The sequence below is a fragment of the Papilio polytes genome, unplaced genomic scaffold (genome assembly GCF_000836215.1).
Source record: "Papilio polytes unplaced genomic scaffold, Ppol_1.0 DF824146.1, whole genome shotgun sequence".
In the NCBI taxonomy this organism is placed as follows: Eukaryota; Metazoa; Arthropoda; class Insecta; order Lepidoptera; family Papilionidae; genus Papilio; species Papilio polytes.
Window position 1 is genome coordinate 1,176,823 of NW_013525058.1, and position 27,006 is coordinate 1,203,828.

Consider the following 27,006-nt stretch of genomic DNA (forward strand, 5'->3'; position numbering starts at 1 on the left):
TAGTATAATTTGAGAGCAATTTCATTATAATATTTGCAATAATAGATTTTTATGTTCGAATTAATTAGGATGTAACTTTTGATCTAAGTTTCAAAATCATACTTCATACTAATATTATAACTGCGAAAGTTTAGATCGATGGACGGGTGGATGGATGAACGAATGTTTTTTAGAGTTTGTAGCCTAAAAAACTCAACGGATTTCGATGAAATTTGGTATAGACGTAGAGGATATATAGGATATAGTCTGGAAGAACACACAGGCTACTCAGTTTTGTTTTTTTGTAATTCCACTCGGACGGAGTCGCGGGCGAAAGCTAGTTATCTTATAAGAACGATTTACAAAAAAAAAATAATAAAAATCGGTACTATACAAGTATTACTCAGAAATTCAAGACAGATATGTAGATAAATATTACATTGTGTATAACAATGTTTTTTACAGTCAACAAAAATGACAATGTCGGCGATGTTAAAATTTTTTTTATGTTGATCTTCTTTGATGAATTCTTCATTCAATCCTATACAGGTATGAATGAAGAGTAAGTATATGGTATTTCAACTATCTAGGTATAAAGATCACGTGATACGGGTTCGATTCTTACCTGTACCGTTAATAATGGAGCATCGGCTGTCTGCCAACAGCTGCTCGGAGTAATCATAGTGATTTAGAGCCGGCAATAACGCATTGTAATCGACGATTTTCTTATAAAAAGTCTGTGGAGCGAATACTTTTACAACTGCTATTAATAAAGCAGCTGCCACCACAATTGTTGGTCCTATATAAATTGTAATACAACTTGTTCAATTTTGTTATGTTTTGTTACAGAAGTGCAAGAAGTGGGATGCCGTAGAACTCCGTGTATCTGTCATCAGGTCAGTATTGCTATCTTATATGGTCAAGTTCTTTTAAACTGTGACACAAAAATGTCCCCAAATCATAGTTAAAACAAATTAAAATCCAACTATCACTTGTAATTTTGTAATTCATTACTTTATTAAAAACTAGCTTTTGCCGGCGACTCGGTCCGCGTGTAATTTAAAAAAAAATGAGAAAGAACTGAAAAAATATAGCTTATGTTACTCACAGATAAATAAACTTTCTAAAGGTGAAAGAATTTAAGCCTATTCGTTACAATCAAACAAACAAAGTTATCCTCTTTATATTAGTGTAGATATATAGTAGAGATATATAGTATAGTATAGATTATTATAAAGAGCAAGGATTTGTATTTTTGTATGTATCCGATTCACGTAAAAACTACTAGCCCGATTTTAAAAATTCTTTCACAATTTGAAAGGTAACTTATTTGTGAGTAACATAGAATACGTTTTTTTTATCATTTTTTAATTTCACGCAAGCAACAGTCAGTCATTAAGAAACTGTAATTAAAATATAATAATTTGCATTATAAGTCCACAGTATGAGACTATTAAGATACGTATATGGTTACGGTCTAAAGTTCGTTGCATCAAGTACACGTTTTGTTTTGATATGTCCGGTATGAAAATATTTCTGTTTACTCAGAATTGCGTTATCAATTTAACACGGATGCATATTACTCATAACAGACTTTGCAATTAGTTAAAAAAATGATTGAATTATGCACACTCAGAATAAATTTAATGTTTACTAAGTCTTTTAGTAGTATATGAATGAAATCAAATTACTATGTTATTACTTCAAAAATGCAGTACGTTGGTTAGTTATATCTGTGTTACAAGAACATATGATTTATTATCGATTGGAAGATTATCAATAACAATTTTCTGTATTCGTACAACTTAATTTTAAATTGCAACTTAAGTTTAATTCCGAAAGGGACAAGTTGATTGTTTTTAATTAAAATGCAGCCGGACAATCGATCGCCAATTAATGTCGATTACTTTAAATTGACCGCCATCGACAATATTGCACGACAGACTCCTTTCTTTATTGACCACTGATTTATATGTACAGCCATGTGACTTTTAAACGCACTTTATTAAGAACTTAGCAATGACAATTTGACAAAAAAATTAAACCTTTTGTAGTCAAAATAAACAATTTCTACTAATTTTTACTAGATTTTTGCGTCTTTGTTTCCTCCGCGGATCTTATTAGTGGTTAATTATTTTATACCAAATTCAATGTGCACAATTCTTAGTGGCCAGTTCGACCTCTTTGTTTGGTACAAAACATCTCGGCGACCAAAGAGGTTGTATACGTCAAACTACACTATAAATGTCAGTTTTTTAAAATACACAGTACTTTGTTATTACAGTGGTATTAGGTGGTACATTATGACATCGGTGTAAACGAATTTGGAATTCCCAAGTGGCACTGGCTATTCACGAAATACCAAGTGAGAACGAGTTTTTTTTTCAATGACATTAAAGCCAGCCAAATTTGCCGAAATTAACTGACTTATATGGACATGTTTTGGAGCATATTTAAAGTTCTGTATGTTTTAGATTAAGTGCATTATTTATTATACGAAAAGAGTTCCGTGGTGTGTGTGAATGCTAAGATTTTATAGTTTTTATTCGTAAAAGAAACATTATTGATTTCGTACTTGTTCGCGTTGGTGGCATTTAGCATCTTAGCTGTTCAAAAACTCAGCTTGGAGCTTATTTTTCACTTTAAAATACATGTGTATACAAGCGAAAAACATGATGTTAAAATTTTGTAGCAGAAGCAAAAAAGTGATGACAAAAATAAAGATATCGCCGTTGATTTTTTATGATTTTACAGCCTGCCTCGTACACAAAAAAAGAAAAATAAAAGCATAGTATTTAAACCGGACGCGCCAACCGTTTCAGATGCATACAAAGTCAATAACCCGCTTAGACCCATGCGGTCGATAATTTATGAGCAGTCGCTAATTTGATTTTATTAGAGCTATGAACCGTGACCTAGGCGAAGTTTGATAATTACTTTTAATTGCTTTTGTAAACTGTTACGGTTGTTTTTGTTAGATACAAACGAGGAAGTGGGTTCATGGCTTTATATCTAAGCGCAACACTAGTTTTAAATTTTAACTCTTAGTTTTTAATAGACAGATTAATATCTTTATCTATGTTTGGACTAAACACGAAGTAACAAGTTAGTATTCGAGAGAGGAGGCACTTCTCACCGGAAAAGCTGACAATGTATTCCATACAAGCTTCGTCCCCTTCCGACCTTTGCATTTACGCATAAATCACTAACCGGGTCTTAGACTATAGATGTAAAGGATCAACATATGTGTAATGAAATTTAACGACACCGGTATTTCCGTCAATTGCCCACTTCATATTGTTTAAGTGCAAATCATTTTTGAACATTGATGGCTCCTACGTAGACTATCATAAGCAACGATCTTGCGCTTTATACTTTGTATGTTGTAAAATTAAAAATAATTAACACTCATTTCTGTGTGAATTTTATATTATTGTTATAAATAAGAAATGTAGTTTGATTGTCGATGTTTGATAAGTTGTAATAAATCGTATTGTTCAAAGGTTTGAGTTGTTAAATATTAGTAACTTACGAGTATGATGTTTACGTAGGAGCCATCGATATTGTTGAAGTTTTAAATTATTTAGATTTGTTGAACCTCAATCAACAAATGCACATTTTTTGAATATGGATAACTCCTTTTTTATTCAACTTAGGTGAATGCCTTTTTTAAACGTTAATTTTTAACTGATATTAACTAATTTCATAAATTACTGACCGTTACATATTGCAGGATGTTAGTAACATGTTGACGTCATAGGGATTAATTTATCTTATCTAGTAGATAACATATTGGTAACATAATATGGCTCGCACTTCTGCGAAGTTCCCTTTTTTCATGTTATTCCAAGCCCCCACTTATTAAAAAAAGTTCCAACGTGGATAAAAATAACGATGCCTGAAAACCGCTTTTTTGTTTCTATCCCAGCTCACTCGCAAATGTGACACTTTTTGTTAATTATGTTTTTACAAGTGTGCCGCTAGTTGTAAAAAACTATAGAAAATGTTTATACTTATTTGTTTTTTATGAGGTCAAAGTTAATAAGGGACAAATGAAGGTCGAGTCAGATTTTTTATACTCCTTTATTAATAGTAATCTTTTTTTTACCTATGCATCTCATCCCCTGCCAAAAGTACTTCTCCTACCCATCCTATTTTTGTACTAAAGGAGTGGAAATGGAAAGAGGATTAAAATTAGGCCTCTGGCGCGCACACTTATCAGGCGCGGAATTAATTCCACTTCACACCTGTCTTCTGTATGGTTGAGTAATGCACCGGTCGAGTCGCACTTCTTTGTAATAGTAAAATATGTTTCGTTAACTAAATTGCATTAATGAAGGTAGTGATATAAAAGTAATAAATGTTTTCATATTAAACCCTACTAAAATTATAAATACGAAAGTTTAGCTGGATGGAGGGATGGATGGATGTTTGTTAGTTTGTAGCCTAAACGTTGAATGGATCTCGATAAAGTTTGGCATAGTTGTAGATGATAGTATGGAAGAACACATAGGTTACTTACTTTTGTTTTGTTTAATCCCACGAGGACGGAGTTGCGGGCGAAAGCTAGTTGAAAATAAATAACAAATATGTTGTGATTAAAAGATGTCGCTAAGCAATATAGTCTTATCAATTCATTGGACCGTTTACACGTTAGATATTTCTACATTTTACATAATATACAATGTAGCATTTCCAACTTTATATGTCACGAGAAAATATATCCATAAATATTAATATCCCCCAGTAAGATAAGCGAAGAATTAATAGCACCTTATCAGTTACCGAGGTCGTGTTTAAATCAACACATTGATTTTATTATACTCGTACATCTATACGGAGATATACAAGGATCTAGTTTTAGATAAGATATCTAGTAATCTTATAAATAAAATTAAATAAATTTTACTCCCGTTTTTTTCGGTATACGTCGTAAATCGATACTAATATTATAAAGAGGAAAGATTTGTATTTTAGGATTTTTGTATGTATTGAAATAAGTTAAAAAAAACTGGGCCGATTTCACGAATTCTTTCACCATTAAAAAGCTACGTTAACAGTGAGTAACATAAGGTGTACTTTTTTAATTTCGCGCGGACGAAGTCGCGAGCAACAGCTAGTAATTTTTACTAAAATAGTCCTAAAGTAATACCACTAAAGGTACGAGTTAATTGAATTATTAAGTTGTTTGTATTTAATTTAATAAACGGTGTCCGACATATTTGGGGTGACGTTGCGATGTTTCCGAAACACGTTCGTTGCCACGCGAATAAATGGGAATGATTCGTTCAATTAAATTATACCCAAATTAAACCGGTTATGTTTGACATAGTATTTCACCTTGTTAATTTTATTAAATCTTTTTTAAAGGTAATAAAAACAATAAGTAAACATAAAAATATTAATAAGTGCTATAAAGTTTAAAGATTTAATTTAAAAAGTAAAATATTCTTTTTGTATAATTAAAAGTCGACATAAGTCGTGTAATTTTATTATGTTGCCAGCGACTTCGTCCATGCAATATTAAGATAAGGTTGCCTATAATATGGCCGGTCTATGTTAGCTACCCTTCAGTGAAGGTCCGGTCGAAATCGGTCGAGCCGTTTCGGAGATTTCCCGGAAACGCGGCTTGCGAACAAACAGATAGACAGAGAGACTGACAAATACATTTTGAATGCAAATGTCGTTATCAGCATAGCAAATGATGTATTTGCTATGCTGATAACGACATCTCCCCGAAATCTGGAATTTTTTCTTTGATATTACAAACAGACACTCCAATTTTATTATATGTATATAGATTTTAAAAATCAAAGATGAAATAATGATTAAAATGGACATTAACTAACGTTAAACAACTGGTTAGCGTTTCAGGGCAGTGATGTTTTGAAACAAACATATTAAAATGAGGTCGGAAATGGTACATTTATCAACTTTGTCCAATGTTTGTATCATACAATTCACATTAAAAATATCAAAGCTACATATACTTCCTAAAGATATATTATTCACGACATACTTAATCAATTATTTTAGAAGCACTTCTTCAATACGTTTTATAACGACAAAAGTTAACTTCGTTAGGTGTCTATATATTTATTGATAGTTGTATATCTATACTATTATAATAAAGCGTAAACACACAATTCTTTGTTGTCTAAAATGTCAGCAATTACAGCATATTTTTGAATAATTCTTTTTTTAATTAAAAGCCCTACACTTACGTCATGCTTTAGGCTATATATTTTTACGCCATTACACGGTATATATATTTTGGATAAAAACCCACAACTGTTGTGCGATAGTTGATTGTTTCGCAGCTATTCAACTGTTTAGTTGCACAACTAAAAATCGAGTAGTGAACACATCTTCATACAAGCTTATAGGAGCAGCGATACTAAAAAGTTGCGGGTTAGTTTAGTCAAAGGTGTGCGGGCGCTCTTAGTATATATGTAGTGTCTATTTAAAAATTAAATATGCAATTACCGCATGCGCAGGCGTCATCATGTCTAACATCACCTGTTACTGGCATACTGCCCGATAGGTACTCGCAGCACGACTAAAAATTTTTGTGAGAAACTTTGCGATAAAGATAAGGATTTCTTTGAAAAAAAAAAATTGGTTAAAACCATATATTTTATGTGTGTACAATCTAATAATTAAGAAGGTAGTCGTGTTTACATTTTAAGAATTATTAAACAAGACTAATTAACGAAATGTATATCATTATTTCCAGTTTTTGTAGTTTCAAATTTTTTTTTAGAACTTATAAAACAACTGGATTGAAATAATATTTCTCTTGATCACTTGAATTACTGAGATTATCGTTATTTATGGTTATCCTAGTTCCTACTTAATTGAGGGTTTTGGTGTTTTAATACGTTTTTTGTCATCTTAAGTTCACGTAATAATCCACAGCGGAAGAATTACAAAGGAAACAAAAAATGAATAGATTTTGCTGCGTAATAATAGTGTTGTATTCTTGTTTGTGCTAAAACATTGACTTGCAAAAAGCAAGTGCGTTTGCGTCATTCGCTTGTAAACCAACTGTTTTATGAATGAATAATAAATGACACGAATTTAGTATTTTTGGCGTCGACGCATTTATGTATATTGGAAGAAATATTTTAAATACTTTCTAAAATATAGGCCACGCAATACGATGTATAACTAGGTTATCGGAATAGATTGTAGTGTTGGCCGCCTTGTTCATGATGACATTTTAGTTTTTAAATACAAAATACATGGATTATATTTGCATCTCGTGTTATGGCTTACTTTACACACAACATTTTGAACTAAGTTTATTTATCTTTATTCGATAAATAGATTAAAAGAGGTAGAATTATCAGGGGATATATCAGCTTGCTTGCACGCCGGATTGTAATTAGCCTTGCATAATACTGTCTAGCTTTCGTACACAAAATAATTTCATTTGGATGTCGGCCAGCTACGAACAATGTCATCCCAACCTTGAATTTGGACCGCAAATAAATGTAACATTTCACTTTCATTGCAAAATGCGTTCAAATTTTACTCTTTCACATTACTTTGAAGAAAGTTTGAAGTTCTGCATTGTAATAAAATAACCTATATGTATTTAATTAGTCGTCGAATGTTAGAATATGCCTTTAACGTTTATTTGTATAAAAACGTTTCTAAATAAACAACAAAAAAAAACCTTCACCAATCGTTACATAACTTTCTCAAAGACCAATTATACATACCCTCTTAAGATGGCAAACAGATGTTTACTTGGATCTAATTAAGTTAATGACCACCCGACAATGACCCGACCGTGAACTGCAGTTTTGTCACGATGCATCTACGTGACACAATTATGTTCATACGTCAGACACGTGTCGTCATATAAGTGACACGACATTCCAAGTTGTGTTAATGATTTTTTACTTTATTTGTTTTATAAATCAGGAAGTAAACAACCGAACATTTAAAACAAAGTAACGTTCTTCTACTTAATGTGCGGCGAATCAAAGGAAATGTGATAATATGTATTGACCTCAATTAGTTTTATCTGAGAAAACATCTGCTATGGACGTATCAAGTGAATAAACGGCGTCTCTAATCTATCTTGATTTTCTAGTGTGCTATGAACCTTAAAATTATAAAACGATTATAATTTATTTTTATTTATAAACATGTAAACTATTATCAATCATAGATTAACATTACATTCTCAAATACTTTGTGGCATTTGCAAATACATTTTACGCTTAAGATGTCTTTTAAATGTGCTCATATATTAAAACATTAGCTCTTTAAAACCAACGTATCAAATAAGAGTAAGGTCGAGGTACATTAGCAAACTACCGATCTGACTTAATGATTTGTGATTGTTAAAAAATACAAGGTAAGTCTTAGCATGTACTAATTTTTTGCTGCTGCACAATAGATGCATTTTGATAAGACTTCATCGATACTATCTATACTCTATACTGATATTGTAAAGAGAAATAAATCAAAAACTACTTGGCTGATTTTAAAAATTCTTTCACCGTTAGAAAGGTAATTTATCTGCAAGTAACATAAGCTATATTTCACCCGGGCGAAGTCGGGAGCAACGGCTAGTCTTTTATATAAAAAGACAATGCAATACTGATTATTCTATTCGGGATAATAGTCGTAAACCATAGTCGTAATGTCCGGGAAATCTTAACTCAGAGACGAGTCTTTTACGACGAAATCCGCCGAGACGCATAAAACGGACGGCATTAAACCGCGAAAGTCCAAGGCGTTCAATTCAATGTTTTATAGTTTCAGAGAAATGCACATGTTTATAACCTTATATAGTGTTCTTATGTTTTGGACGAGTAAGCTTGCGAATAAAACGTTTATCGATTATCTGGAGTTAAAATTAAATTTTTACTTCAACCATTTTCGCTTTCTTTGAATTTAAGTGTACAAATTGATACAAAATATAACAATAAGTATATCCAATATTTTAAGGTACTCATTCCGAAATTTCCGAGTCAAAAACCTATCAATGAAGGGTCTTACATTTGTTTACCTTTGTTAATGTTGCAAGCAGTCAAATAAATTTTCGAATTATAGGTATATGTAGTAATTTATAGTAACAATTACATGGTTAAATATTATGCTATCCCTACGTTATTGTTTAAACATAGTAGTAGTTTTCATTCCTGATTCTTTATACTTGAGCGTAGTAATCAAACAGCATTGTTTCCACGGCGGGCTATTTACAAACTGTCAGATAGCAGTCCGCTGAAAGAAAGGCCTTGCTACCATTCCTATTGTGATGGCTGCGAAAACAAGCGACGACCTACATCCTAGAGCACAGCGTATTCATACACTAGCATGTTAAGTGTCTTCTGTTCAAATACGATCTTTGAATTTTAAGAGACAGGACCTGTTCAGCGTCTTATAAAAACGAAGTTGTGTGCACTTTTTATGTGTGTAAATTTTTGAGTCCCAATTTAACGCATGTGTCAGATTGATTTACTTATATATATCGATATATTATTGACGAATCCGCTTCTGTATAGTCATGAATTAGCGCGCTACAATAACGTCCTTTCAAATATCGATTTCCATCACTGATACGACACGTGTACATATTAACTATTCATTGTATTGATTATTAAGTGGAGCCACTTTTAGCCGCGTGAAAGGCAAAATGATCAGTTTCTATAGTGTTTGTTAATAACAGTTAAGATTTTTGTATGATTGCCTGATAAATTAAAGGAGAAATTAGTTAGCACCTGTCCCACTAAATTAAATTATCTGATAACAATATAACGTGTAAAATATGTGATGGTAGTATCGGATTTAGTTTTGAGTTACCTTATCTGAGAGTGACGTCATTTTTAAGCTATCTGAACCTCTATCAGCTAGTGGTGGGACAGGCCCTTAGTGTAAAGGTAGTGGGACACCGAAGAAAGTATGGATAGAGTGTGAAAGAGGGAATTCAGATATGAAGGTAGATAAATATCTATGGTAGAACAATACATTCTGTGCCGACTCTATAAGGGAGTAATATAAGTATCTAATATTTCTTGTAACCTATTCTAAAACAATTGCAATCGTTATCTAGAACTAGATAATTCACACACAATCGTTGCTAGAATCTAATGAAAATTTATTGGTAGTTAATCCCACGCATCTAATGGAGTGCGTGCAAACATCCATCAAGTTCAAGTGCGTATTATAAATATTATTAAATCTTAATGTTGCGTACGTTACGTATTAGTCTGTTTATTTACGTAGTTCTTTATGTTGCCAAAACAATCGAAATTTGTACAAATTTTAGCCTTTGGTTTAAAAACATTGAAATAATCTCATGATCATCAAATATTCCAATTAATTAGTAAACAATGTCATTCCGCACTTTGAGTCCAAAAGTTGGAGAGTAAAAGGTTCCGAGTGCGGCTGTTACTACCTATAACTAGGCAACAGTTGTCATGAAAACGATAGTTTTATATGAAATAATATTATCGTGACTATTAAGCACGATTTTAGTTTTTTATTTAACAGTTCTATATTAAAATAACATTTATTATTTCGTAAAAAATAAATTAATAATTAACATTACTTATTTCGTTAAAGACGTAATTTGTATTTTATCCAAATTTATTTTTAATACAGAATTTCTTATTTTAAGTTTTACTTGTTTTTGCGTTAAATGCCAAAAGAGTGTGCCAAATATGTACTGAATAAAATAAATAATTTGTAGTAATTTTGGGATACGACGAAACAGTTGTCGATTTGTTCAAAACTAACTGTTGCACGCGACTTCGCCTTCCTGAAATAAAAAAAAATGATAAAAAGTACAGCCTATGTTACTATTTAGAATTGAAATAGGCCCAATAGTTTTTGAATTATTACATTCAATACATACAAATCTTTTCTCTTTATAATATTAGAAGATATTTGATTAAACGCTACCTTCATTAAACATACAAGTGTGAAAAATGAATGATAAGCCCATTATCAATTCATATTTACATTATAACTGCTTTCTCCGACGGCTTTCTAATTCGAACCTAACACACCTTGTGTTACATAACACATTAAAAAACTGCAGTTTACGAAGGGCAGAAATGCAAATTTTACTTTCGGTAAAGTTATTAAAAAGATAGCTATAATTATTTATTTCTAGACGTAACAAAACTTTGAGATTTTTTTAAACTATCTTGTAATTTGTTTCTAAGGTCCTAAAGTAGTCATAGATATGTAGATGTCTCTCCAAAGAAACTCTCAACCAATTAAGAGTTTGTGAAAATGAAATTCTTAGCGGGGATTCCCTAAATGATACTTAAAGGACTCCTAGTTTTAAGGGAAGTTTGCTGAAATTGCCAGTAGTTTTCATTATGGTTAGTAGTTTAGGAGTTATTACAATTTTTATATAAAAGATTATGCGCAATATCAATGTTATTTATTTTATTGTACACAAGTTAATTACGTCAACATAATAGCGGTTGAACGAACTAAAACAAAGTAAGATGTCTACATTGTTACCTAAGCTATTGTACTATTGTCATATAAATTCTTTAATGCCTTATCTATCCTAGTTATCTTCACATTACTGTCCACTTAAAGAATGATCATTAAAAACATTTTTTTAAATGGATTTACTAGTTGTTCCCGTGCGGCTTCATCCGCATGAAATTATGAAAATTTTATTTATTGTTTAGATTTGTCAAATTACTACTACTACTACTAAGGTATTTATCCAAAATATTTACCCCCTAAGTTTAAAGGCGTGAAAATATATAGCCTAAAGCGTGACGTAAGTGTAGGACTTTTTAAAAAAGAAAGAATTATTCAAAAATATGCTATATTTGCTGACATCTTAGGCAACAAAGAAGTGTGTGTTTACGCTTTATTATAGTTGTATAGATTACAACTATCTATTTAATTCAAAAACTACTATGATTTAAAAACTTAAATCGATACATTCTTCTTTTAAAATAATCTGAAAATATTCGGCACTGTTGATTTATCAACGTTTGTCATTTTTTAAATCTATACTAACATAAAGAGGAAAGATTTGTATTTTTGTTTGTATTAAAATAACTCAAAAACTACTGGACCGATTTCAAAAATTCTTTTACCATTAAGAAACTACATTATCAGTGAGTAACGTAGCATATAACTTTCCACCCGGGAGAAGTCGCGAGCAACAGCAAGTACGAAGTAATTTCAGTAAAGTTATATCAATATATTCTTCAGCCGTCTTGCGACTTGACTGCTCGGTTATTTATAATTGAATGAGGAACGTGGGAAAGCAATAAGGAAACAGCAAACTATAAGTAATTGATAAAATCTGCGTGATTTATTAGTTTTGCTGTTCTCGAGTATTACTTGTATCGCGTATCGTGAAAGTACATATAGCAAAATTGTTACATAACAATTATATACATATTATATAGCAACTTTACCAGTAAACTATCAATTACTAATATTTATTACTATTAAATTTACTGCAAACCAGTATTTGAAGTGTAATTTTTTGACTGAGAGATTTTAAATTAAATTTAAACGTAAAAAATCGTCAAAAATTTTTCTTTTTGACCGACTTCCCTAAAGAAGGAAATTCGTGTGTATGTTTTTTTTTGCTTTTTTCATGTGTGTTACGACGTGTCTCCGGTCCTAGACCAATTTTGAAATTCCTCTTTAATATTTATCATGAAGAATAACAAATAAAAAACACTTTATAGTAAGAAACCATTCTATAGGCAATTTGATTATCTAATTTAATAAAAACTTAATTGGTTTAGTTTACCTAATTTTTAGGTTATCACTAAGCTTATAATAGTGTATCCAATTTCTTTTGTAGCGTTAATTCTATTTTATTCCTATTTAACTACTTAAATCTAAATCTAAACATATATTATACACAGGAAATATTTGTATTTTTGTATGTATTAAAATAACTCAAAAACTACTGGGTAGATTTCAAAAATTAATTCACCATTAAAAAGCTATATTATCGTTTAGTAACACGACTAATTTTTAATTTCACGTGGACGAAGTCGCAAGTAACAACTAGTAATAAATAAATCTTAACTTGCTTGTTTTATCGTTTTAATATAATGGAATGATTGACTGAAAAGTTCAAGATAAAATCGCTTAGTCAACCGCGATAGGTCTGTTTTCTCATGGTCAATAGGTCTTAAAATTGACTGCAATCTATTCACTGAATCACCACTGAATTTCGACATCCGATGCCCTTGTGGGATTTGTTTAGTTTTAAACGCAATGATGTAGCTATTAGCTGTGTAATAGCCATTTGAAAATGAAAGTCATTTTGTGTTTATTTTTCTTAACCTTCTTGACTGCAAGTCTAGTGATACAAAAACGTAAACATAAACATGTTACTAATTTAGGAAAATTGAATTTTTTAATTAAATGCTTATTTTGGAACTAAATTGCATTTAATATTAGTATTATTTATTTCTTACCGTTGTTAAATAATTAATAATTTAGATGACACTAAAATGCTACAGATTATTAATACGCGGTGACATTTAAACATGTTTTGAATCTGTATTACGTGGCCTCTTACTATTTGTTCATTGACCATGTTATTTTCTCTAGATTGATATTTAAATTGATAATTATAGCACCGTATTATGTAACAGGTGTGGTTTGTATAAGATGTTGGAATTATGTATTTGAATAAATAATTTCCTTGATATCGGTGGGAAAAAACATACAGAACGATATTAAATAAATAAGATATTTCGATTTCTTATCAGATACTTATCGTGTGGTAATTAATTTAGTTAATAAAAAAAATGTTTAATTTTTATTTTGTCATTATTTAGACTTAAACATGAGACAATCGAAATATACTTTTCATGTTATATATTTACTTATGATTTTCTCGACCAAAATGTTTATCACATCAGCTATAAGAGGAAAGTCCATATAAGGCTTGATGACAAAAATATTATAATGATCAGCTGCACCTCGAGAATAACAGGACAGCTCATAAAGTACATGAACCTTGAAATACTTTTCAGTACAATAAACCAGGGTCGAGTGTTAAAGTTTTTTTTGATATGTTTTTTTAAACTAGTTTAAACTTACTTCATTCGCACATTTTAAATTATCAGACTATTTTTAAAGCCCTATACACATATGATACTTTTTTTTTTCACTGTCAAAATGGAAATGTCTAAAACATTCATCTTATGGAAAGCTGCAAATTTATCTTTTGTTTATTAAATTTGTACAAAATTGTGGCTTACATAAATGTACAAGATATATACCATACATCAGTATAACAATATAACAATCAAGGTGCTAACCGTTAAGAATTGCGCAATATTTTCCAATTGGAACCAAACAATACGTCCCCCGTGAAGACGACATTTGCACAAACGGTTAACAACCAACTTCCTGTTGCGCTAACATTGAACCACTTCTGGCCGCGAGTGCCGGCCAAGTGCACTGAGGGTGTCATTATGCGGTCAGGAATAGATACTTGATTTTATAGCAGTCATTTTTTTCTCCTATCACAACACGATTCTGCGTAGATTTCTACTTAATTAGAAGTAACAAAGAAATTGCCCCAAACGGTAAAAACGAGTGTTGTAATTAACATCTTAAAGTCTACTTTAAAAACAATTTAGTTAAATTATCATTTTAAATTAATAACAACTACAGAACACATTTGATATTTTCGCCAATTACGAAACTATAAACATTTTATTTTCCTTTCCAGGTAGTGCAGTCCATAGACAATGGCCTGGCTTCGCGCATCCGCCTGTTTCCTGGCGGTATCCCTGCTGGTGGCACCCATACTTGCCGCGGTCTGTCCAGAAAGTTGCGTCTGCAATACAACTCGCGACGGCCTCCATCGTGTCACATGCAGCAGTCTCGCTGAACTTTACAAATTCACTCTCCGTCAGAAGCATCATAATATAAACATTCTTGATCTGTCACATAATAACATAACCAAGTTAAACCACGAACTGGACAGATTAACAGAAGTCGTTACATTAGATTTATCTACAAATGGTATCACAGATCTCAATAAATTTTTACACAATGCAAAGAAATTAGTACATCTTAACCTAGCAAATAACAGGATAAAAAAGCTGTCCTTGACGCATTTGCCTACAAGTGTTAGTTCATTAGATTTAACAAATAATCTGCTACAGGATGTGCCTTCAGATTTAGGGCACCTAATCAGTTTGGAACATTTAGAACTTGAGGGTAATCCTTTGGAATGTTCGTGTGAGAACATTATAGCTCGTGATCGCCTACTGGCTGCAAATGTTTTTATAGATAACGTAAAATGTGTTAGTCCAACAAAGCTACAAAACCGGTCGTGGCTTGAGTTAAAAACAAAGGACATTTGTAAATCAGCTAAAATCGAAAACGAATATTTGGACATGATGATGGGCGATCAGCCAATTGATGCAATTAAAGTCGGCGAAGAAACGACTGCACTGAAGTCAATGCCCTTGGTGGCAATAAATGACTTAGAAGATGGAAAAGTTATTCATGGATCCGAGCCTAGAGAAGACGATGACAGCGAACAGTTTTTGAAAGTGGGTCACTATGTTACTTCATCGCCTTTGAATGACATTGAGGGATCTGGAGAAGCCGAAAGCACAACAATGAGTGACATAATTGAACCTGTTCAGAACCGGAAAAGTTATGCAAATTTATTAGCTGCAGAAGAAGTCATTCCTGCTGACAATTTGCACACAACTGATGATCCAATAGAAGGATCTGGTGAAGGTTCAGGATTTTACGTCCCAGAAATTGAATTTACAACGGAAAAGATCCAAGAAACAACAACGCCAATATACGAAGAATTAAATCCGGGTCCGGTTCGCAAAGTATTTGAGGAAGACTCGAACACAGCAACTTCTGAATTTCCTATACCTCCACCTCCGTCAATCTATGAAGGAGGTGCCGATTGGCATAGTAGAACTATTCCAGAGACAGTTACTGAAACTGTCGTAGCTGCAACACCACAAATTATACGCGACACGACTGTTTCTGAGCAAATTCGAGTAACGCAAGCTGCAGGTGTCTTAGGACAGGTACCGTCAAATAACGAAAATGTTGCGCCACACAAAACAGGCACTTACGTATGTATAGCTTTAATTGTTATCCTCCTTGTTGGATTAATAGGATTTGCTATTGTGAAGGGTCAAATGAGAAAACGTAGAGATAGACGATTAATGAGACAACAAAAGAGAGACGTAGAGAAAGCATCTAAAGAAATGGTAGATATGAATAAATCTTTATTAGGTAAACCAGCCCCTGTTGACACCCCAACGGAAAAAGTAATAAATGGAAAGTATGAGCTAGTCCCAACTCATGAAAACTATCCAAAGAAAGGTGATAATGGTGAAATTGGAAACGGCTTTAAGCCCAAGGACAGCAATGGAATAGATAGTCCTAGAGACTCAAATCAGAATAAACGTAGCTCGATTGATAACAACCTTGCTGAAGACAGCCAACTATCGCAACAAGAAACTTCATTCGACTCTGAACCAGCATCGCCGAGCTCCAAGAAGGATACTCACTCATTATCTAGCGAGGATATATTCGTTCCTATAAACGACGACGACAATCCCAGATTAAACGGCAATGCTGATTCAGATATATCTCAACCACTAATTAATGGAGACCCAATTAACGATGCTGATTTCTTGTCACCGTCACGAGAGTACGTGCCTGTATATTCCCCAGACATGGGAAGAGTTCGAATCAAAATGACTGAGACGCCGAAGCCTAAGACGCCGGTACTAGTCACCAGAAGTAGGTCAAACGCCGGAGACATCATTATAACACCAACAGTAGAAGAAAACACACGTAAATCGACCACTTGAAATATAGCTTCTGTGAAAGAAGGACAATAATGCTTTGTGTATCGTGTCAACAAACATAACACTATTGGCAAAGTTCTGTGATTTTGTATGTGCGTTAAAGTGGGAACTCATGTGCATGAGGGTAGGGTAAATAGTTTTGACTAATTTTTCTAGAAACGTTGCTGCCAAAGTGTGTTTGTAGTCGACAGTGCCTTTTTAATTCGCTAGTGGTAAAATATATTTATAAAATTATATTTCTAGTAAGAAAAACATATTTTTATACATGTAAATTGTTGCCATGTTCATTTTAGTACTAATATTCATTCATGTTTGTGAAATTCAACCTTTTTAATTTCTATTCATATACGTAAAAATAATAAACTTTCATTTGTGTCGTAAGGCAATGTTTTATATTCCATATGATCTTGAATTGTCAATGGTTGTGTACTTACTTTATACAAAACATTCACAATACACGATAATAAACAGATTTGTCCGGTGTTAGCTTTTATTTCATATTAAGAGATTCTTTGTTTCAAGTTCTAACCTAAGTTCCTTATGAATAATTTTATTGAATTAGTATTTAAGATTGTGATACCATTTATTGTAAGTTAAACCATGCTATTATTTGATATGTCTGTAATTAATTCAAATATGTCGTACGCGTATTGTAAATTTTATAAGATTTTATAATTTGATGTTAATTTTTTTTCCATTAAGTGCTATGACATTTCTTATCTGATGTCACGTCAATCTGCCGGTCGTGTTGCAGATTGTATATCACTAATTTAAACATACCAGCTGCTATTTATAATGAGGAACAAAATAATAAAAAATAAAGAATTTATTGTAAAAATCTCTTTTTCCTTCATTTTATTTCCCAATTTTCCTATGATATTTTAAAATGTTTGTACAATTATATCCTCAACAATCGAACCATTGTGTTAGTTGGATAAAAAATGATTAAAACAAAGCACATTAATGATTTTAAAGTTTGATTAGTTATTGTAGCAGAGGAAGATGATTAGACAATTAGACTTAAGGGAATAATAGAAACAATAAAGTTAAACGTTTATTTACAACATTAACCAATTTCTTGTTGATAATAATAATTATTTGTAAATGCTCAATAATTGAGGTTTAATTAAAAACTATGTTTAATTCTATGTACATAAATCATAAACTCTTAAAGTAAATATTACAACAATAAATTAATTGACTGACTGAAGATGACTTGGATAGTATTTCCACAAAATATTTAAACGCATAAAATAATCGTTGGTTTTGGAACAATCTTTTAACTAAAACTAAAATTGTTTTGTCATAGTTTAACATAGAAATAAAACCTCTGTATGATTGTATTTCAAAAGTTGCACAGTGGACAATTGTAAACATTAAAAATCACTTTCCCTAGGATCATCGTCATCTATTGAATGTCTTCTGTTCCTGGGCCGCAGCGGTCGTTCTAGGACTGGCTCCACTAAAACCGTGATACTCTCGTTGCCGCTCATGCCATACTCAGACATGCGTCTGCGGCGTACTCCTGGAGACTGATCCAACTCAGCTATCTCATGACTACCGAAGTTCCTCGGCCGTCGGCGTCGCCTTCGACGATGAGTTTCTGGAGCTTCATTTAATTCTAAGTCATCTCCTACGGATAAATCACCATTTCTCTCAGTTTCTTCCAGCAAATCTCCACTAGATTTCGTTTTACGTCTGCCTCGTCTTCTTTTCTTTTTGCCCGTTCTCTCATCGCATAACGACTGGCATGAGGCAGTTAGCTTGGGCATAGAGAGAGCTTCATCATAAGACGGCGGTGCCACTAAATCTCTCGGGTCTGGTGCATTGCATAATGCCTCCTGTTCGGCACGTATTCGAAGCTGCCGAAGCCTATCTCTGGCTTCCTCCACTTGCCTCATTCTTTCCTCCTGCAAACCAGCTAATCGGCGATTCATCGATCTTCTTATCACATTTATCAAAGTTAAACATAAAGCTAAACCTATTATCATAACAACTATAAACCATATCAATGCATCAGCGTTTGCCTTTTTCTCGGCAGGATTCCAAGAGAAATAACACGCCTCGAGCCACGTTTGACCAACTAAATTGACAGGACTGTTGCAAATAAGATTGTAAGATTCTTCTTTTTTGTTTGGCTCTAACGTAACGAATTCATAAAAGTCAAACATGTTACTGTCCGCACAATCGCAACGCCACATGTTATCCATCAGATCCAGTCTCTCTAAATAAGGGTTAGAATCAAAGTATGATCTACTCCAAACTGTTGTAAAGCGATTTCCGATTACTCCTAGCCCTGTTAAACGAGGTAGCATGAAGAAAGTTGCATTATTTACACCACTTATTCGATTGAAATTTAAATTTAAAAATTTAAGGCTGTTTGAAGATAGACTATCTGGAATGTATGACAGAAGGTTGTGTGACAAATCTAAATCAATAAGGGATTGCCAGCCTTCTAAGGAATCTTTGCCCATAGTGTTTATTTCACAATAGCTCATATCTAGGATAGAGACTGATGTTGAACTTAAATGACCAACTCTTGTCAAATAATTCCTGCGTAGCTTGAGTTGTGTCAGTGAAGGCATTTCTAGCAGACTGTCTTCAGGTATATGAGCAATTTCATTCCAAGACAAATCTAGATATTTCAACATTCCTAATCCACGAAAGGTATCGCTTTTCAGAGAGCCAATATTATTATATGATAAGTCTAAGTATTCTAATTTAGAGTTATTTATAAAATTATTACTCTCCAAAAATCTTACTACGTTATGACTTAGTAATGCCCTCCTAAGATTTGGAAATCCTGCAAGACTGATTTGCATTATATTACAATAAGAAACATCTAAATACTTTAATGAATTGGACATTACAGTACTAGCTGAACTGTATAAAACTAAACCGTTATTATTTGAAAGTTGCAGATATACTAACGATGGCAAATATGATAGTTCATTGTGATTGATGGAATTCAATAGACAATTACTAGCGTAGAAACTTTTGAGCGTTGGAGAAACAAGACCTTGGATTCTCGACAACGGGTTAAAATTAATTTTAAACACCCTTATATTTATTAACCCACTTAAAGGTGATCTACCGCGAATTGAGGTTATTTTACAGTTATCTAGAATCAACGTTTCTAATGAAGGGCTTATTAAAAGTTCCTGATTTGCTAAATTATCCATCGTGTAAAACTTATTATAAGATAAATCAAGTATTTTTAGATTTGTCGCTGGCTGTAGAAGTTCATTAGGATTTAAATTGAGCCATGAATTGAAATCATTTTGCGACAAGTTCAACAATTCAAGTGACGTCATATTATTAAGAGCATCTTCTGGAATTGAATTAATTCTATTGTTGCTTAGATCGAGATCCACAAGATTGTGAAGTTTGTTTAAATTTTCTGGAAACTTTGATATCTCGTTGCTGGACAAGTTGAGCCGCGTGACCTGGAATTGAAGAAAATGATAAGGGTAATTAATTGGAATTTTATCACTAATTATTTTTATTGATATCTTGGGGATGACCTTATTGACATAGCTTGCGGTTTATGCTCTTCGAGTACATTTTCCTATTAGTATTTTGATTAGTATAGCAGCAATATGTTAAGAGCGTGCGCACATCTGAAAGTAAACTACCGCACAACTGTTTAGTTTGCTTTGATTCCTATGAACTTATATGGAGGTGTGGACACTAGTAGTTGTGCAACTGAACAGTTGAATTGGCTACGAAACAATCGACAATCGCAAAACGTTTGTGCGCTAGTGGAGTCACAGATGTGCGCCCCTCTAACTGTTTTAAGAATATACTATAAGTTATTTTAAAAATTATAACGTAACATTTTAAAATTAGTCAACATTTGCATAATAGAAGTTTGTAACTACCTTCTCACTAACGCCATCTGGTATACCGGTCAGTCCGCGCTTGGAGCAATCGACGTTAGCCCTGTCGGCGCTGCACTTGCAGATGTAACACGCATCATTTCGGTCGCTGTCATCGACATCGGAGATCTCCGCGCTCGCCACCATCACCAGCAACAGAAGATCTAGCAACCGCATACCGCTGTCTTAGCATAACTATCTGAAAAATATCAACAGGCTTGGTAAGCGAAATATTAATGGGCCAGAGTGTCTTATGATGTTGACTGTAATTGTTCGCTGTGGTGAGGAATGGAACTAAAAGAATTAACTGTCCTTAGAGTACAAGTATTTTTAAATCGTAGTGAAACTAAAGTCATCACATCAAAGCGATTACCTATCCATCTATACAGATCAGAAGCAACACCTCATACTAATATTATAAATGCAAAAGTTTAGATGGATGGATGTTTTTTAGAGTTTGTAGCCTAAACGGCAGAACGGATTTCGATGAAATTTGGCATAAATGTAGAAGATAGTCTGGAAGAACACATAGGCTATTTGCATTTGTTTTTTTTTTAGTTGCGGACCGAGTCGCTGGCGACAGGTAGTATTTAATAAAGTTTATCAAGGAAAAATTATTAAATAAATTAAAATAGATAGTCTTCATAACAATTTTAAATAAACTTCTCTAATTTCAAAATATTTGAGACCTATGGTCGAATGTTTTGAGTCACTCGCACACCTGCGTTATTTTTCATTGATTATTTTCATGTCACGTTTCAGTTAACCAAAAACGTCAAGCCCGACCTTAATCTACACATAACTGTTATACATCTATACTATTATAAAAAAGCGTAAACACACACTTCTTTGTTGCCTAAGATGTCAGCAATCACAGCATATTTTTGAAAAAATCTTTTTTAAATAAAAAGCCCTACATCTACGTCATGATTTAGACTATACATTTTCACGCCATTAAACTTAGGGGGTAAATATTTTGGATAAAAACCCTAATGTGGGAAAGAGTCCATAAGTTGCTGCCAACATCAAGGAACCAAGGTTGCCATGCTTTGGCATCATGTCATGTCATTCGTACATTTGCAATTGATTTGACAGTGACACATGTAGACAAATAAAATTTCATAATTTTATGCGGGTGAAGTCGCATGGGAACAGCTCGTGTAAGAAAACTATTACATATTGCCATGAAAATGATATAAATACCAACATATTACATGCATACAACAATTTTATCTTTGTTATCTGTATTTGATAAAGGCGCAGGTTGTGGGCTACATATATTTAGGTCGATTTTATGTACATACCTTTAATACTGAAGAGAGAGTCGAATTGTGTCATAGATTTTTCAGCAATGAACCATTTACAGACAATTCTGAATCATCGTTCTGTGAATAAACAATTAATTTCATATCATTACATTTGTGAGTCATTTTGTTTAACAATTTAATTCTAAATTCATTTCTGTAATGGCAATGATTGTAACTAACATTTCAACATCATTTATTTTAACACGACGTTATTTTTAGGTTATTTTAGATGTCGAGATTGTAAAATCTTCACTTACCATAATGTGATCATCAAATACTATTCGATAACTTGTAGCACTTGTATTATGTAAAATATTAAATCTTGTAGCACTTGAAATCTACACTCACTTTTTAAAACATTTGTTGTATCACACTATCGTTTCTTCCACTTAAATACGGAATAGATAAACTAATACTAGTACGAAAATAGTTAAAGCCGGTTGATTCTATCATTAGTCGGTGGGTTTAATTTTTCCGAAGGGATGTACAGTTTTTACGTGTGACTCCAAGCGAAAGATAACATTGTATGAACCGAATTAAGCGTATTACTTGTTATCTTTGATAAGACAGTTTTGCGAAATCGCAGATCATATAACCCGTAGTAGTATTAAACACTTTTTTTTTCTAACACACAACTTATTTTACTCGCTTATTAATTTATACTAATAGTTATTTTTTTTGAATAGGTCAGCGTAAGAATTTTTTTTTTTGTTAAAAATAAATTTTGTAGACCATGCATTTCTATCGTACTTAATTTTATAAATAAAAATGGTACAATTTTATTACAAGGTGTATTTTCTATTTTGTTTTAAAATCACTTTTACACAGTAAAGCGACATCTAGTGGCGAATAGCAGATATATGAGTCTTTTTGACACGATTTAAGCAACCACGGTGGCTGTTATCAAAATTTGTTAATAGATGTCGCTGAAGCTAAAACAATAAAACTGTTTTTTACGCGAAGATTTTACGTAATGTGTTATCCAGTCTAATCTAATGAGATCTTTTTCTTGTCAGTAGGTCGATCTAAATGTAAATAACATTTTGTAACACATAATCATTTTATTTACCAAAAATGTAAGGGTAATAGTAGAAATAATGTGACAATATTAATGAGTCTTTTTATTTTTCAGTCCTAAAATAAAAGTCAAATTAATTCGTATATAATAATACATACAACTTTATATTGTTTAATTAAAAAATAACAAAAAACTATTCCTAACTCATACACTGGACAATATTTACACAAATAACAAACATGCAGACAATAAGTTATTAGTAAGGAATTAAATACATCTTATCTTTTTATAATTTCTAACTTACCCTTAATCGTATTAGATTAATAAAATAAAGGAATATTTAAAAATGGTAACCTTATCGCTACATAAATTAATAAATCAATATAATAACAAAAAATAACAACAAATTTTAACGTTGTTTTCAATTAATACGTATTTCAACAGTTCGCCTTATCGACCGTCTCTCGCTGGCCCTAGGCCTCGACTCTGTGAGATCCCCAATAGACCGGGACCTACGGCAATTACGATCGAGAGTCTGTTCCTCTTCGTCAATAAAGTCAGGCAAAGAGTGGAATGATGAATTCAGTCGAGGCATTAACAACGCTTCTTCGTAAGTCGGTGGCTCGTCCTCGCGCAACGGTATCCTCATAACAACGCTTTCGACTCTAGGCTGCACAGTTACACCATTGCCGCTAACCGTGGTGGACTCCGTAGCTGTCCGGAGATGACTTGTAGTGGGACTGGGCTTGTTTAAAGACATTAAACCCCTACACACGCACGACGTTATAGCAATGCCGATTATAACACCAATTAATACTGCCATGAATGTGTACGTCTGTTTCGACATTTCTGTCGGATGCCATGTCAATATGTAAGCTTGCTGCCAACTCAGCTGAGTTACATTAGAAGGGGAATAACAAATCAGTGACCCCGCATCCGCTATCTTCGGAGGCTCCTTCGTCAAAAAGTCATACGTCAGTAACAAATTGACGCTGAATCCCTCACAACTCCAACGGTTTCCCTTCACGTGAACTTCCCTCAAAAACGGATTCGAGGAGAAATGTGAAGTAGACCAAACCTCTCTGAACTCATTTCCTCTCAAGTCCAACACTGCCAAATGCGGCAGCGCCGAGAAAGTGCCGTCTGTTATTTCGCTTATTTCGTTGTAGCTCAAATCTAATTCTTGTAGAGTGTTCGAAGCTACGCCATCTGGGACGTTCTCAATTTGGTTCATACAAAGATCTATCGCTAATAAGGAACTCATACCCGTTAAGGCTGCAGGATCTATTTTTGCGATTTGACAGTAACTTAAATCCAAAGTCCTCAAAGATTGTGATTGGAAATTTGGTAGTTCAGAGAAATAATTTCTAGATAGGATGACAGTATCAAGATTCTTAGCATCGGAGAAGACAGTTGATGGTAAATCATCGATTCTGTTCTCAGATAAATCGAGAAAAGATAAATTTGTCATTTTTTCGAATGCTTTCATGTCTATGTTGCTGATTTTGTTCTTAGATAGATCCAGTCTTTTAATATGATATTCGGTGTCGCTGCTCACCCATTTATCGTAGTTGTTGTTTGATAGATTTAGAGTACGAAGATTCTGCAATTTCTGGAAATAGGTCGGCAAAGGATTCGTTAATCGATTGCCGGACATATCCAATAGTTCGACGCTTGAAAAGTTTTCCAGTCCCTCAGGGAAGGCGATAAAATTATTATTCGATAATAGAATTGCTTGTGCCTGAAATAATAATTAAGCTTATGAAATTAATATTATCTAATATGTTAATTAAGAAAGATACATTAGCGATGATAGATCATTGGTTAAGCAACTGAATCGCTATCAGTAGATCTGGAGTTCGATTAGATTGATAATTTGGTCAAAAAAGGATTCACCGGGGATGTACCATGACGTTACTGCACCAGCGTTTTTTATTTACGATTTATAAATAACCATAGTCTTGTGGCTGAGTTCGTTCTGTATACTTTGTACCACTTCCTTCTTCTCTTTTCAACATCCACAAGTCTGTCTTTCCTAACGTCTGGCAATACTAGATTTGGAGACGCTTATGGTTATTTGTGAATGCATAATATCAGGCAAGATGACGATCGTATAAATTTCTTATAAAAATATAAGACGTAACTAATTAAAATTCTAAAACATTTTACATCCGTAACTTCTCTTTAGTTCTTAATTAAAAATAAAACTTACATCGTAATCTATCATTTCTGGTAACTCTGTAAGTCCTCGATCAGAACAATCAATGTATTGCATATCATTGAGTATATAAGTTCTACAGACGGAGTCGTCGTCACCCAGGCGCGGTATGATGCCTGCAGTCACCACCGACAGCCATGTCCACAGAAAGAGAACAGTAATGCCTGCAAATAAATGAACATCAATTATAGTATCTGTTATCTTTGAATGAAACGAAACGAGAAAGATGTTTATGTTTTGAGCAGTGTCGACAGTGGAAACCCACCGTGTCATATTAATTAGCCGGCGATAGTCATTTTGTCTATTTATTATTTTACAATTATTTTAAATTAAGTATTTTTTATTAATTTAATATGGTAGTAAAAAGCAGACGTCAAGCAATTGGTGAAAGAATAGTGGCGTTTTCATGTGGTAACTGCAATGGTTCAAAATAGAAATTGTAGATTTTGGCAAAATGTTGTCTATTGTTTGTAGTCAAAACATTCTTTCAATGTAAAGTAAAAAATACACCTTGATTTTCATGAAAAATGTGTTCTGTGAAGACGAATTACAATTAAATTTTTTTGTAAATTCAAATTTCATTGCAGAACTTACCCATTAGAATAAATCTGATCTCTTTCTTGCTTTACGCATGTTATTTTATACTAGAATAATATCTAATGATTGTACATCACTATGTCCTCACCGCATCCAATATTTAGTTATCGTTAATCAGCAATAATATCCGTGTCACTTTCATTCGCAGTCACTAAACGTCACTAAATACAATTCGGTACTGGCTATCTGTACATTTCGCGGCCGACACTGGGTTGGTTCGAAGGCGAGTACCGATGCCTAAATAGAGGGTGTCTCTATTTTCCAACGATGTTCTGATAATACATACTACAGATCTTGTTATTGATTTTCTATCTCTGACGTCAAACGAATAAGCTATTTTAAGATTGTTTCATTTTTAAATACACCTTGTCTTGATTTTAACTAATATAGGATGATTTTATTTAGATACGAGCTGTTGCCCGCGACTTCGTCCGCGTGGTATTAGAAAACATACGAACTACATAAATTACAAAAAGCTACGTATCCCTCGGGAACCGGACATTTCTCGGGGATGAAGCTTATCCCATGTGTACTCCAGACTTTGTTTTATATCTGTGCCAAATTTCAATAAGATATGTTGAACCGTTGCAGAATGATCGAATAAACATTAAAAAACTAAATTAACGAATCTCACGGGAACCGCAACTATTCCCGGGATAAAAAGTAGCCTATGTGTTCTTCCAGACTATGTTCTAAACCTGTGCCAAATTTCATGGAGATCCGTTTAGCCGTTTAGGCTACAACTAACATCCATCCATCCATCCATCCATCTAAACTTTCGCATTTATAATATTAGTAAGATTACAAAGTAATGCTAGTGATTTTCCTGATGTCCAGTGACAACTTACCCAAAAATAACGATAAGAATTACAGACAATAAATGGTTAACATTATTATAAAATGTTTGAAAACAAACTGTCTGTAATTGGTAACTTTTAACCTTTATGCCTCAGTTTAGCGATTGGATAGTTTTTAGCTATTTTACTTATTAAATTGTTAATAATGTAAACAGGCTTAACAACATTCAGTTACATTTTTACTAATTATTTGCGGTAAACCAAGTGTTATTACGCAATTTTAACTTGACATAGATTTTTTAATTAAAAAAAAAAACAAAAGAAAAGTGAGAACCTCCTTTATACACTTACAGTTATCTACAACTTGTTATCACTGA

The 27,006-nt window shown here is 32.9% G+C and overlaps 2 protein-coding genes across 2 annotated transcripts in view; one reads left to right on the forward strand and one right to left on the reverse strand.

The window, feature by feature from the left end:
- Positions 1 to 17,652, forward strand: part of LOC106111905 — a 35,086-nt gene extending 17,434 nt beyond the window's left edge. Inside the window, exons 2-3 of the mRNA XM_013294104.1 lie at positions 829 to 877; positions 14,692 to 17,652. Of these exons, the coding sequence (XP_013149558.1) occupies positions 14,709 to 16,817 (2,109 nt within the window). The 5' untranslated portion in view covers positions 829 to 877; positions 14,692 to 14,708 and the 3' untranslated portion in view covers positions 16,818 to 17,652. The remainder of the gene's footprint in view (positions 1 to 828; positions 878 to 14,691) is intronic.
- A 256-nt stretch (positions 17,653 to 17,908) lies between these two features.
- Positions 17,909 to 26,039, reverse strand: LOC106111726. The gene is made up of 5 exons (XM_013293869.1): positions 25,830 to 26,039; positions 25,230 to 25,399; positions 23,450 to 24,758; positions 20,696 to 20,877; positions 17,909 to 20,260 (listed from the first exon to the last, which is right to left on the reverse strand). Exons 1-5 carry the CDS (start codon positions 25,831 to 25,833, stop codon positions 18,191 to 18,193), a joined length of 3,735 nt encoding a protein of 1,244 aa, XP_013149323.1. The 5' UTR covers positions 25,834 to 26,039; the 3' UTR covers positions 17,909 to 18,190.
- Between the last annotated feature and the right edge of the window lie 967 nt (positions 26,040 to 27,006).

What these genes read in the sequence shown, in the direction of transcription:
- LOC106111726 (XM_013293869.1), bottom strand. An exon ending in CAGAAATGATAGATTACGAT is followed by an intron (nt 24,759 to 25,229) that starts GTAAGTTTTATT and finishes TTATTATTTCAG; the next exon opens with GCACAAGCAATTCTATTATC. An exon ending in AAGGCGAACTGTTGAAATAC is followed by an intron (nt 20,878 to 23,449) that starts GTATTAATTGAA and finishes AGTTATGCTAAG; the next exon opens with ACAGCGGTATGCGGTTGCTA.